Here is a 15,060-nt window from a genome sequence, read left to right as displayed (position 1 = left end):
AACCTTTTCTCCTCCTGGTCTCATGAATGTGCCCTATAGAAAGACCTCCTACTACAACTTTGCAGCCAATGGTAGAAGCTAAAGTTGGAGACAGGGAAGGCTTGTCGGCTCGCCGGGTAGAGTGCATTACCATTAATGCTGAGCTTGTTTATACTGCAGTGGCACGGGTGCGAGTGAAGCCTGGGCTCTTTGATGCATGTTATCCCCTCTCTCTTCCCTGTCTCTATCAAAAAAAAGCAGAAAATGCCAGCAAAAATAATCTCTAAAGCAGTAGAGTTAAAATGGCATAAAATCTGAACAAATGCCCTGCATTTTTCAAAAGTTAAAAAAATCCTCCTCTAAAGCAAACTAATCGACCCGCTGTATGTTTTTTGTTTAACCTGTACATAACTTGTCGTGTAAAAACTCGTCCCAGTGCAGCATGCATGGCCGTCTTCATTTCACCCATGCAATGCAGGTCCAAAACTAAATTTGACAAGACACCTGTCTTGGCGCTGTCTAATTTGAATGAAACTTCCAACGGTGCCTCTCCTCTCACCTTTGTGCTTTGCATGCTGGTCAAGACGTGAAAATATCAAACAGCTGGGCAAAGTGCATTTAAAGTTTAGGAAAGTACTAACTTGTCGTAGTGCTGCCTAAGCTAGTCTTTCTGCTGCCGTGGAAAGAGAGCCCCCAAGGCTTTGATGTATTGAGTAACCACACTGGGTTCATCACTTTAAGTTTCTGTCTCTGTGCTGCCGCTATCCTTGTATTCATATGGGGATCCAGTCTTGACTTACAGTCCTGGTGAGCTGGCAAGCCCAACCTTTTAGTGGGGGCTGAGCAGATTTATACCCGGGAGAAACTCCAATCAATGAGGTGATTTGTTAAGAACGGCGGAAGCTCGCTAAAGGCTGCTTAAGTTAAACTCCATGTTTGTTGTAGAGGAAAAGTGTTAGTGGGTGTGGAATACTAATTGCAGTGAGAAACAAGATGCGACAAGGTAAAGATGTACATGTAAACAGATCAAGAAAGGTGTTGCACTTCAATTAAAGGTCCCTGATACTAGATGCTGTGGGAGCAACAGGGAAGCAATTAAACTGGATTGTATAATACATGAACATCCTGAATTTCAAGATTTTATTTACTAAGCAACATTATCCTGCAGAGCAACAAGGCAGATAAAGTTAGAATTTGACTTTGTGCTCTTTCTTTTGTTTACTTCATATTTCATGCAAGGACAGAACAAAGTTACGGTCTAGTTCTTTTTATTTCAAAAGAATAAGCAGTCTGAAATTCAAAACCAGCCATGCAACAAGATGCATTCTTATGAGGGAAAACCTTGGAGCTTCTGGGTCTGCTGTTATCTTTATCAGGATGCTGCCTCTTTGCCAAACGCTGAGCGCTGCCTGGTACGGTCTGTTTTCTCCCCCTGCCTTTCTAGATAATAACTTTAATGTGGACCCAGAATTACATTTTGCCTTCTTTAAACATGGCGGTAATCTCTGACTCTTGCTGTTATTGAATTAGGGTGTGGGTGCAAGCAGGATGGAGGGATGAGGGTGGGTAGAGATAAGGGGGCTGGCTCCTTGCCTGTTACAGCAAAGCGAGATGGGAGATGCGATGGCAGCATGCGGATATTGGGTGCAGGACAGATCAGACAATGCAGTGGAAAAAGTAAAGTCAAATTAACCTCGGGGGGACCTGAAGACGCGATTTTGGTGGAGGTGCAGAGTGGGAGTAGACGGCCGAGAGGAGAGGATGGGCTGCAGTCGAGGGGATCTTCACCTCTCCGAGGAGAAGGAACCTATGGAGAGAGCAGTTTATTCTATTTCCTGCCACAACAAGCCTGTAGGCTATTTTACTTATCTGGCTGTTGTGTTCTTGCAGTCGCCAGGTAGCAGTTTTCCCATCAGGCACGCTCAGATGTAAAGAGCACCATTCCCTCAATTTTTTCATATATGACGCGGGGAAAAAAGTGCTCATGTTACAATTTCTCATCTTTCTTCTTTATCTGTTCCTAACATGTTTTCATTTCTCCTCACTTTTCCTTTCCTCTTCCTTTAGATGAATATCCATAACATGGAATAGGTGGAGGGTCCTTCTACTGAAATTGATTGCTGACATTTTAACTGAATAAATATTTACCAGCCTATGCGGTTAGGAGCAGGATGTAGATAGTATCTGAATTCTGCTCTTTCCCCCTCTTGTATGATATAAACTAAACATCCCCGGTGCTTTCAGCTGACAGGAATATCACTGAATAAGTCATGTTCAGGGATATAAACATTCCCGGGTAAGGTGAAGTGAATCAAAACAGCTTTAGAAGGAACCAAGGAGTTCATTTTGAAATGCCTTTTCATTCTGTTAGTTTGACCTTCACATATGAAGTGAAAAAACAAACGTCAAGTATTTATTTAAACCCAACATTTCCCTGATAATTCCGTTATTTTCTCCACTCTCATTTTCATTCATTCAGTCCTTTTTTTTTGCCTCCCTCCAGACTTCATAAGAGAGAAAGCAGTCAAGACACATTTTACAGCATGTATTGATTCCAGTAATAACTCCATGTCCAAACTTTGTGAGAAATCCTAGTTGGTGATTCCATTGATCTGAACACAGCTGAGTTGAATTTGAGATGGGCTGGTGGTGTTTGTGGAGTCAGACGAAAGTGAGGAGATTTCAGAACTCCTTTCAAACAAAACCAGACAGAATGTTGGCCTGGGATCCAACACAGTGATCCTGAAACAGACACCTTGCCTTTACAGTGGAGCCAGCTTCCAATAAAATAAGATGTTTCTTGTTTTTGTTTCTGCTGAGATAAAAACTTCCAGGGACTAAGTGTAAAAAAAGATAAGAAGTGTGGAGAAAGTACATGATTGCAAAGACAATTTCTCTGCAAGAAAAATACCCAGAATTTCCCTCCTGACCCTCCCTTATGTTGTTGTTTAGATTTAGGAAATCTTTTTGAAACTGTTATACTGTATCATTCAATAAAGCCCGTGTATTCATGAGCAGAGTTAGATGACTAATTCAGTAAACAGTGAAGAGGTGATTTTCTGTTTGGCAGTAGAGGTTCTGTTAAAGTAGTCACCTTGAAGCACAAGAAGACTTTTAGTTTGTTGGTGTTTTATTTATGTTGCTTTTCATTTTCTTTTGTCCACTCATGTGAGCAGAGGCAGTTGGGAATACGCTGAGAGGATGAGGGCGTCCATCCCAGGAGTAATATGAAGAATTGATATTTAAACATGCCAACAAGTATTAAAAGATGTTGTTTGAGTATTTAAATCTCTAGCCAAAGATACAATAATGAAAATAAAACAAATTAAATAATGCATGACTTTATACTGAAGTAAAGTCTGAAATAAAGTTTTAGACGCCAGAAATCAGTATGTGTCTCAGGAACACTGACAACTTATGATGATATTCAGCTGAAGTGTTTTTGTGTCTCCACACCGAGGACAGCCATGGCCAGAGGCAATAAGTTTTCAGGTCGTCTGTCCATCTATCATGTTTTTTTGAACGTTATATCAAGAACACTCTCAAATTTGACACAAACGTCCACTTGGACTCCACGATAAACTGATCAGATTTTGGTGGCTGTGACCTCATGTCTGTCCCATTCTGGTGAATGAAAAATATAAAACACTGTGAGGGAATTTCTCTAAATTTGGCCCAAATTTTCACTAGGACTCAAGGATTGATTCAATTTTGGTGGTCAAAATTCAAGGTTTCTGTGACATCACAAAACACGTATTTTAGCCTCAAGTCAAGAGTTCATCATCATGAGAAAATATCACACAAACGTCGAACAGGATAAAATGATCAAGTGATGACATTTTATATCCAAAAAGTCAGAGATCAAGTTTACTGTGACATCATAATGCTCTGCAGAACCACCTTTCTGCCCATTTGTTTAATACCATAACTCAGGAACACAAGGGAAGACATTTGGTCAGATACTAAATAAGTGACAGTTATCTTGGGCACCCACCTTAAAACTGTGCTGACGTGTGCGAAGAATCATGTTTTAGAATTCAAAGCTTCTTTGCAGAAACATCCATATTTGAAGAACTGTAATGGTTAAACATGTATCTGGACCCACATGGATGTGAAACTATGCCACCTTAGAATGATAAGGTTCTATCTGACATTTGTTAGTTGAGTTATTCATTTATTCTTATTCAATAACAACTTACGAACATTATGTGTTGTGTTTCTCTGAAGTTATATGCAGTTTGGGACTTTTTATTTAGAAAACAAAAAGGTTCATATCATTTTGGCTTTTTTGAATGCAAAACTTTGAAGCTCAATATCTCAAAACCACTTAAAACACATATAGAAACTTATATTTGTAAGATGGCGACTTATAAATGCAACTTGGTTGGTTGGCCAAAGTATACAACCAGGAGACACAATTCCAGGTCATTACAATAAAATTGCATACCTTTCACGTGTTAATTATAAAAAAAACTTTTCATGATTTCTTTTCCAGATTGTACAACTTCAGTAACTTGTAGAAAGGTGTCTAGGAGGAAATTGTCAGTAAAAGATGAGAATTCCTGCAAACTGTCCTGTTACTTGCAATAAACTTAATTTAAATACACATTTAAGTCCTTCATCAGGTAAAGTGAATGAATATAACACATTCCCAAAACATATATAGATAATGTTTTCTCAGGTTAGGCCAATGGGAGACCATGAGCTATCACTGAAATCAGATGATTTGACAGTGTGTGGGACTTCTTTTCTCTTACCCATGATCTCTTTTCTACAAAGCACATGCAGAGGAGGCTGAAGCATTCACTCCTTCCTGAGTACTGTCTGTAGACGTTGCCTGTCAGGCTTGACAAACTAAGACCGTAAAAGTGGCAGAAACAAAAACAGGATTTTGAAAAGCAAAAGGGATGATCGTCCTCAGCAGAAATTGCACCCTTGATGTAGATAAATGTTGTTAGATGGATAGAACCTTGTACATTCTGTGAGAAATTATTTTTTTCATCCATCAAACACCATATATTTACCCTAAATAATTTTCTCTGTAAAACCAATACAAGCACTCGCTGAGACTCATAATACATTATTTATCAGTTCATTACTTCCTGCTCCCATAATGGTTATAATCTAGCCTCATTCCTTGTGTTTTTGTGTCTCCCAGCTACGAGCCCATGCCGTGGACATGAATGGGAACCAGGTTGAGAACCCCATCGATCTGTACATCTTTGTCATCGACATGAACGACAACAGACCCGAGTTCAAAAACCAGGTCTACAATGGCTCTGTGGACGAAGGTTCTAAACCAGGTAACAAAGCGTGGATGGATGAAACAAGAAGAGAAGTATTTATTATAAAAGATTAAAGAAATGTTTGAAGGGGTGATTTGTTTGGATACGGGTGGACAGAGGCGGAGTGACTCGTAAATCAGGAGAGAGTGGTGTGCTTAAATGTATGACAAAACCAGTGAATCTTTGATGCAACAGAGAATTTTCCATTCCCCTTGATTTAGCAGACAGACGGAGAATCTGTCTCCTACAGTGGCTTTTCATTTAGTCGACTGGAGCAGCGGCCATAAACCAAAGAGGGTGCTCAGGCTGGAGAGGAGATTGAGGATTAAATGTACCACGCTGTAGCACCACTGGGTCATTTTATGTCTAACCTCAGAGCGGAAGAATCACTGAGATGAGCTCTCTGTGTGCAGGCGTGTGTGCGTATATGCGTGTGGGTGTGTGTGCGTGGGTGTGTGTGTGTGTGTGTGTGTGTGTGTGTGTGTGTGTGTGTGTGTGTGTGTGTGTGTGTGTGTGTGTGTGTGTGTGTGTGAGAGGGCCTGATGAGCCAGAGTTTATTGCACCAGAGGTGATCTCAAGAGGTGTCCAGGCTCTCATTTCCTTTTCTTTCTGAATTTCTTCCCCTTTATTCCTCTCTCTTTGCTGTCGTCCCCTCCCCACTCAGCCTTGTCCCACACAGCAGACAAGTCTCTGTGGCATGCATGACATTCAACTGAACAATAATCATAAAAAAAGGAGAGTTTTAGAGTTTAGAGCTCCAGTGGTTTCAATGGAAGGCCAATTACAGACTTGAATTAGTTTTCAAATTAAAGAGTCATTATGGGGACCTAATCCTGTCAGGCACAGCTTAGGATGCCCGTACAAAGGGTCCACATTAAACCCCCTAAGAGTGCAGCTTAATGAAATTACCCCGGCGATGTGTGACACATTGTGATTCTTCATCTCTCTATCCCTCCATCTCTAGGAAAAAAAGGTGACGGGTGGAGAACTGAGAGTCACTCCACTTGGAATCAAACCAAATATGGAGTTTGTCCTTTATTTCTCTCTTTTCCTCTCCCTCCCTCTGTTCCTGCTGGCTTTTTTTCCCCTCCCTCGTCTCACTGAGAGGCCTTTAGAGTGCTCCCTGTGGCCGAGTCATTGACAAATGTTGCTTTGAAATGTAATGAAGTTTGAAATGGGAGCTGCGGTTACAATTATCCTCGGACAGGGGCTGTCACTGGCATGATATCACTATCTCTGGCAATTAGAATCGGCTGTGAGAGAGAGCTAGAGTGAGAGGGAGAGAGAGATGGAGAGATTGGGTGACAGGCAGTGATCCCACAGAGTTATATGAGTGTGTGGAGGCAGCAAACAAGTGGTGCATTCATGGAAGGATAGTGGCTTATTCTCTCCAACAGAACTGAGTCTGCATATACTTTACGTCTGTGCCTACTTGTGCTTGTAGGAGGAGTGATTACTGTTTAGAGAACAGGTTTCAAAGAATTTTAACGGCGTAAGCAAATGTTATCAAATGTCTAGACTGTTTATCAGCTTGTTTTTATGTGCATAGCAATCAGTAGAATAATGTGATTAGCAATTTTGTCTAAAAATCTACCTACAAGAGTCTTCCATTTTGGTCAGTTAATAAGAAATGGTGTGCACAATGTTTGCAGCCTGTTTAGTGTAATCAGTAAATGCAAAATATGATGTGTTATGTGGCCATAAAATCAGATCACATTTCCATCTGCACATGTTGCAAGTCTTTATTATGTACAAAACAGGTGTGCAACATTTCTGCACTGCTGGCATCAATATGTAAAGATCAATTATAGCAAGTGTTATCAAACTGTTATGGAATATCCAAGTGGTTTAATTAGCCATGTTTATGAGCAGATGAACCAATATCAGTGTGATTATTACCAATACAGTATCAGTCAGTGACATCTGTTCAGAGGATAGTTGTCAAGGCCAAATAGTGCATTGTACAAAGAGCATTTTATAGCTGCTACTTTTTTTGGTTTACTTTAAACTATCTGATAAAATACACAGAAGCACAAAGTTTTCAAAGCTACAAAGTGAGTCATTTATTGTGGGGAAACAATCGTACGCTTATAAAAATGAGAGTGAGACTATAGCCCAGGGATACTCATCTTGTTTTGTACAAGGGCTCACTTTTGCTAGCGGCCAGTTAATAAACAATCATCAATAATTAATTTATAAATAATAATCCTGAACCTCTGTATAAGGCTTCGGGAGCTCCTATCTGGCTCTTTTTTTTGATAAACAATCTTTATTTTGATACTTCTTTGGCTTTTTAGCTTTCACCATCTTGGATTTTTGAAGCCAGAAGTGACCAAATTTGGACGAGAAGGTGGAGCTGTGGATGCGCGAGGGAGAGCCTGAGATGATGCCTAACAGACCAGGCAGCCTGTCGCTCTAAGTGCTCACGCCCTGAATTATGCATAACTTTAAGCCTCAGTAAAATGTATACAGGTGACTTAGATAAAATATACTCCTCACACAGTTGTCATAAATGTTGAAATTAGCTTAAGAGACCAAAACAGCATGTTTATTTCTGTTGCAAAGTTAGCCATTTTGCCATTGATTCCATGGAGATTGACTTGCTTTTGATGCCAGCCTCGATTGGCCATAAGAGGAACTGCAGCTTTTGGCTTAGTGTTGCCTTAATTTTTCAGCCCCTGAAGTGGCTTGTTGGTTGTACCAGACCAAGTAAGTTTACAGCAGCAAAGCCTCTGAATGCATTTTATGAAATAAGATTATCTTTTACCCTTCTTTTCTAAAAGGGGGATTTTGTAATATCATTTTTCAAAAGTTGCCTAGCCGTGTTTGCTTTTGGCTGCTTGGATATACCCTTTATGTTAACAAATATTTTTTTCTTTACTAGGAACGTATGTGATGCACGTTTCTGCATTCGATGGTGATGACAACACTACGGCTAATGGAATGGTGCGCTACCGAATCCTGTCCCAGACGCCGCACAGCCCCATCCCCAACATGTTCACCATCAACAGCGAGACCGGAGATATTGTGACTGTGGCACCAGGTCTCGATCGAGAGGTTGGTCTTCTCTTTTTTACAAAGAATTCACAACTCACCTTCAATATTTCACAAAGTTAAAATCCTAAAAAATCAAACAAGAAAATCTACAGAAATAAATATTTTACGATGCTTTTAGTCATTAAAATCTGTGAATGCTTGAGTGGTGTCTACACAGTCTGAATAAAGTATAGCTGGCCAGATAATTCACCTTTATCTTCATTTATGGAGCCCAGTTCATGACAGAATTGTTTACTCTGATGACACTCTGAGATGCGACTTACAAATGTTGTCTAGCCATTTGTCACCACACACACACACACGCACGCACACACACACACACTTAATTTTTTTTACAGTAAATTGCCTTCTTCTGCGGTCACCTTGTTTATGGAGCCATAAAAGTTGTGACAAGATCCAAATGTGTTTATTCTTGCGACATGGATGTGCCAGTGACAACTCTGCAAAGAAATCTCCGAGACGGATCATCCTACTAAACTGTCACCAGTGACAGACCTATTAACAACACATCACGCTGCAGTGGGCTGTGTGTGTGTGTGTGTGTGTGTGTGTGTGTGTGTGTGTGTGTGTGTGTGTGTGTGTTTGTGTGTAGGTTTGCCTGTGTGTTTGTGTGGTAAAGATAAAGTGGAAATATCTGAGATAGAATGCCCTTGACACCTGTCAGACAAACACAAAAGCCCATATAATCACATCTACACTCGATAAAACACAGGCAATTGAGGGGAAAAAAAGGAAAACTGAAGGGAGCAATAGAACAAAAACAGAGCTGGGCAGACGGGGTATTACAATGAGTTGGGAGGAAGTGAGTGTGAATTTGGCAATGAAATAGGGCGATGGAGACAGAGAAGCAGGATGAGACGTGACGGTGCCAGAGGGAGGGAGAGAGAGGTACGAGCGGAACATGGAGAAAAAATGTCTCCGCTGAACTGCTGCTTATTTTTACTCTGTTTTTTTCTGTGTACTGCTAATCCAGCCAGTCACCCCTAATGTAGGATTAAACTCCAACCCCCATGATACGCACAAAAACATGTTTGTATTGCTAAACTTGTGAAGACCCATACAGCAGAATTCATTCCAAGCCCTTAACTTTTTTCATCTCTATCTACTCAGGGTAGTATTACTGAGAGCTCTTCTTTTTTGGGGAACAACCTGCTTGCAGTTTCTGCTTTATGCATTTCACACCTGCAAGATGCCAATTACAACCTCAGCAGCTCCAGTGGAGTAGATTTGCATGAAGTGCCTTGCTGAAGGGCACCTCAGAAGTGGTAGTGTGGGTGGGGCAAGTGCTGCTGTCTCACTTTCGCCAGCCAGATATAGATCCAATAGAAAGGTGAAGTCCCTTCCATTTCAGTGGACTAAAATGGTACCTTATTTTGGAAAAAATACATACAGTAGTCAGTAGTGAGAGAGAAATTATTGTTTTATCTGAAAGAAGATTGATTTGAAAGCCAAGAGAGCTGTGGTTTGCTGTAAAACTGTTGAAGTACGACTAAAATACTTTATCAGGCAGATTACACAAGTCACGTAGGTGACTTCATTATGTGACACATTTGTGTGTGGAACAAAGCTTAGCTAGCTAGCTGCTGTAGGTGGCACATATTGTGTGAGACAAGAGATGTAGTTCACTGACTGGTTATACACAAAACTAAACAATACTGTTACAAACTCCAATTTTCTTGACTTTCAAAGTTATGTTTTAAATTAACAAACAAAAATATGTGAAATTCATGTCACAGTTTAAACAGGATCAACAAGGTATTTCTCTATTGATGTTTACTACCATGCATTTTTTTTCCAGAAATAAGGTCTCATGGGGGACATTGGAAGGGGAGGGATTTTGCCTCTCTATTTACACCTTGAATTGGGTTTCGAGAATCAAGGAATTTCAGTGGTATTGGTATGGACCACTAAATATCTTGGTTCTGTGACATGCCTAATTTTAACCTAAACCTGACTCTTAACTTTAACCTTAAAACCAAGTCAGAACAATCAAACAGCCTTTTGAAGATGAGGACCAGCCAAAATGTCTCAAGGTCTTGAACCAGAATTGGCCCTTAGCATGACAGACATACAATATCGCCCTCACACACACACACACACACACACACACACAATATGTGCACAGACATAAACACATAACACCAAAACCTATGCATTTCTCAACAGTACAAATACATTCATGGGATCGCACTAGCTGTGCCTGCAGCATACACGTGTCCTGCAACATTTTTTTCTTCTTATACAGGAGACAAGATGTCTCAAACCTGCAGGAAGAAAAAATGGAGCTTATTTATTGTATATAAACTTCACAGAAAGATGCTACACAGCACACAGTGGTGCCTCCCTGGTCCACTTTTAGTCAGCACTTTGGCCCTTTGAAACTTTGAAAGTTTCTGCATTTCCCTTCCCTTCTTGGGCTGGGGTGTTAGAGGTGTTTGGTGCTAGTAAAAAATAAGGAAAACACACACACACACAGGCATCTATTTTTGGTAGTCCTCCTCCCTTGCGCCTTGGCTGCATCCCCTGCTGTCTCTTATCCTCTTCTCTGTTCTTCACTTTTGAAATGTTTTCTTCCTCTCCTTTAGAAACTCCCACACTGATTCTCTTCTAAAGGTTTCCACTGGTCTGCAGTGGAATTTTAAGAGCTTGTTGACAGTAACAGACCTCAGTCCTCCAGAGGAAGCTGGGTATGCTGCGGTGTTGTTGCAATGCTGAGAGGTTCAGAGGAGCTCTACATAATTACTCCCTTGTCTAATTAGTGAGAGTGTTGTGTACATGCTGTACACTGGCTGATGGGACAGTCAGGCAAGCACTGCCTCTAAACAATATATGGAGAAAGAGAGGTGTGTGTGTGTGTTTGTGTGTGGGTATGGGTGTTAATGAGAGTGTGTGCACAGGGTTGGAGTTCAGCATATCGTCTAGCATCAAGATGAGAGGAACTGAGAGGAGCTGTCTAATCCTTCTGATGTGCCGTCCTGGCCTAATTGGGATATTTACTCGGTAATTAGCAGGTGAGAGAGACACTGGGAATGTAATTGGGAATCTCAGTGACGAGACACATTACCCAGACAGTCGGCTCCCGGGCTCCATCCTTCCTGCAGCCCATTAACTGCACCGTGGGACAGAAGAAGAGACAGAGGATGCTGGCAGAGAGAGGGAGTGCACCCAAGTACAAAAACACAAATAAGAGAGCCATATTTCAGCTTCCAGTGAAGTGACACTGTGCCATTTCAAAAGATGAAATGGCATTTATCATTCTGTGGTATTATTGCTCTGTAGATAGTCTATTAATCTCTGTCAGTTGGATCATTGTCTTCACATCTGTCCATCTGTGGCATTGAATAAGTAACGTCTTTGATGACGTACCCATGGGGAGGCTTCAGAGTGCAGCCGTCAGATGGTGTGAAGTCTGAATACGTTCCGCTGAAAAGGTTTCAACTCAGTCGAATGAAAGACTTCACCCTTGTGATTCTGTGTTTCAGATGAGAGCATGGACAGCTACTATAGAACAGAACACAAGATTTTTTTCTCCTCTGGGAGTCACACTCCGTTGTTGTTGCTGTAGACTGGAGGAAAAGAAAGCTTCTTGCAGATGAATAACCACACACTTTGTTTTTCTTTTTACAGAAAGTGTCCCAGTATACCATCATCGTGCAGGCCACGGACATGGAGGGCAACCTGAACTTTGGCCTTTCCAACACAGCCACTGCCATCATCACTGTCACGGACATCAACGACAACCCGCCCATGCTGACCTCCAGAACTGTGAGTTGCTACAAATAAGGGAGTGTGGGGAGAGGGTAACAATTCAGAGGAGGACACGGTTTGGTTTCAGAGAAGGGGGGCGGAAATGATTAGTACATTGGATAAAAAGAAAACAAAAAAGGCTAAAGATCATCACTGTTACATGGACAATATTTCTTCAATCTGATCGAAATCATTTTGATCAGAGAGTCCAAGTTTACTTGGATGCTAAATAAAGTGATCTGATAAAATGTGTTTTTACTTGCCCTAAAGCATTTAATCAGCATATAACTTTTTTGACTCGTGCAAAGTGGTTCTGCCAACAGCAAGTGTCTAATCTGCAGGGAATATAACACAAGAAGAAGAGCAAGTTTTTTTTCCAACCTTGTTGAAAATATTCAAGTCATTCAATTCTTAAAATATAGAAGGAACAAAAGTGATTCCATCTGTTAATACAATTTAATATTAAGTGTAAGCAAGGTTTTTTCCTTTAGTTACAATTTACAGATGTCCTCTGAAACCTGACATGCAGACTGTTGGTGGACATTACAATTTACTGATGTCCCCTAAATGTCTCATATGCAGCCCACTGCTACCTGTGACTCCACAGTTCAGCATATAACAACGTGACGTAAGGCTACTTTTTTAAAAAATCAGTGAATAACAGAGCACTAACAGAGCAGTAATTATTTTTTTAATGTATGAACAATTCTCTGTCAAAATCAGCAGAGGGAGACACGTAAAACAGCTGTTGTGCATGCACCCTGAACGTCACCTAATACCAGAGACATTGGATAAACCAAGACAGCTCACTGTAGATTCATTTCCTGTATCTGTATCATGTAGCTTTTGCCACTTCCCCGCCCCTTTAGGAGACCAGCGGCGGTCCTGAGTCTGTTCATTCCAATGGGAAAAGTGAATGAGAGTACAGATTATGACTGTTCCCTTAATCCCATAGTCACTGAAGTAAATATTAGACCCATTTGTCACAAGCCCCAACCCTTCTAAACATTCTGACACTGAAATGGCTTTTTTTTTCAGACAGTCAAATCAGGAGAAAATTAACTTTGTACAAGACATGTCTCTGTTTTTGCAACATGCTCCCACATATACTTTTGCATTGTTTTGAATCATATTTCATCCATCCACACAACGTTTACAACAGTTCAACCAGCAGTGGGAGTATAAGGGGGAGAGACGACCACACCCACACAGGAGACCGGAAGACAGGAAGTGTATCAGTAATTATTAAGCTGAATCACGTCACATCGGACGCTATCTGTCCATGCTGAATCAGTAAAATATGAATCACTGTTTCATCATGTGAAGAAACCACACACCTATCAGCTGTGGTCTCAGAGACATAACCACCAAACAGATGAGCGACTTCCTAATTCCTTATTGTTCATATTCACATCAATACTATTTCAGTTATGGATATCACTGTTGCCACCATACTTTATCATACCACCATCGTCACTTTGTTAAAGGAGCTAGCTGGCTAGCGAGCTCTGCTGAGAATCCTCCATAACAATGCTTTTCAGAAAGGTTCAGCTCCCTGGTGATCTCCCTCCAGCCACCTGATTGTTTTTATAATAAGACGAGAATTAATCATGCAAATAACTCCTCTTTTGAAACAATCAGCGCTTCCTGGTCGGTTGTGGCGCTTTCAACATGACAAGAATAAAATAGAAATGAGGCGGCCGACAATTGATCAGCTGGAAACGGCATTGCTCACAGACAGAACGTTCCCATAAAAATCAGTGTAATCAGAGTGGTTTATTGGCTGACCCTCACTCACATCTCTTTTAGTCAGCACACGATGTTATATTACTCCCACATTGGGCAAAGATGGGCCCAATGAATACATGGATTATCAAAGGTTTGCACTGGCACTCTCAACCCGATTGAAACGGTTTCTTCTTATTTCAGTGGCATTTTGATTCAGATTGAGCTATTATTGTGATTTTTAGTGGAATATTATGGCCCATGTAAACTCAGCTAGTGACAGACATTAAGGATGGGAAGGAAGGAGGAGGAGGAGATGAAAAGGGGAATGAAAATGGAGGGAGGGGTTGAATGAGAAAAGAAGAAAGGAAATGACTACAACACTGTCCTGTGATGTTACAAAGGAAGATTTACACAAGGACAGTGAGGGAGGGTTGTGAAGTGCAAAGGGTACTTTCTCATTTCCTTGTAGAGGATGCACAGGCGCATACACATGCCCACACACACACACACACAAACACACAAGGAAAAAACTAATCCATATTATTGACTTTCATCAGCAAGAAAACTAGAGCCAGCAAATTGTTAATGACTGTCGTGATAGTGATATTTAAAATGATGATTACACTACAGAAGGTCGTATTGTGAGTGTGGTAAAAATTAAAAGTCCAAAATAATGTACCGTACGTAATGTATCAACATGGCGCAATTCAGAAACATTGTCACCAAATTATTAAGCAAAGTGCAAGATTTGGTGTTTTTTGAAAAAGTTTACTCCATTGACTTAATCTTAACTGTGGTCGTTTCTCTCACTGCTGCGTGTGTTTAGATGTGCCAGTGAAACAGCTGAGGTGGCAGCCGTATGTCTCATCAGCAGCTGTAGTGGTGGAAAAAGTTCTGAGCTATTATTATTTGTATGGTTTTTAATGAAACCTCAAGAGTCCATTTTTTTATTTTAGAGACATGCATTTGTTTTGCAAGGTAAAGATGGTCAAAAGTGGAGCCTGCATTCTTGTTTTATGTTATGATGGAAAATCTTTCTAGGTGTCAGTTAGGCTTCAGGTGATTCAGCATGTGTGATTTGCTATCAGTAGCGATGAGAGCACAGGCCTGTTGGGTAGATAAGGTGCTTAGCTTTGCAACTACAGGGGGAGCGGCTGAGGCGGTATCAGCACTACAGTAAGCTCGGCTCTCTTTGAGGTGGTAGCAGAGGAGCTAGCATTAGCATTTGCCCTGGGGGCTATTAAAACCCTTATGATGATGAGTT

The 15,060-nt window shown here is 40.9% G+C and overlaps 1 protein-coding gene across 1 annotated transcript in view; it reads left to right on the top strand.

Moving 5' to 3' along the window:
- Window positions 1–15,060, top strand: part of LOC121946868 (cadherin-4-like) — a 288,738-nt gene that overhangs the window by 240,944 nt on the left and 32,734 nt on the right. The window contains exons 7-9 of the mRNA XM_042491671.1: window positions 5,138–5,282; window positions 8,149–8,321; window positions 11,949–12,086. Of these exons, the coding sequence (XP_042347605.1) occupies window positions 5,138–5,282; window positions 8,149–8,321; window positions 11,949–12,086 (456 nt within the window). The remainder of the gene's footprint in view (window positions 1–5,137; window positions 5,283–8,148; window positions 8,322–11,948; window positions 12,087–15,060) is intronic.

The sequence above is a fragment of the Plectropomus leopardus genome, chromosome 8 (genome assembly GCF_008729295.1).
Source record: "Plectropomus leopardus isolate mb chromosome 8, YSFRI_Pleo_2.0, whole genome shotgun sequence".
Classification (NCBI taxonomy): domain Eukaryota; kingdom Metazoa; phylum Chordata; class Actinopteri; order Perciformes; family Serranidae; genus Plectropomus; species Plectropomus leopardus.
Note: the sequence above shows the minus strand (reverse complement) of the source record. Positions and strands in the feature narration are given on the sequence as shown.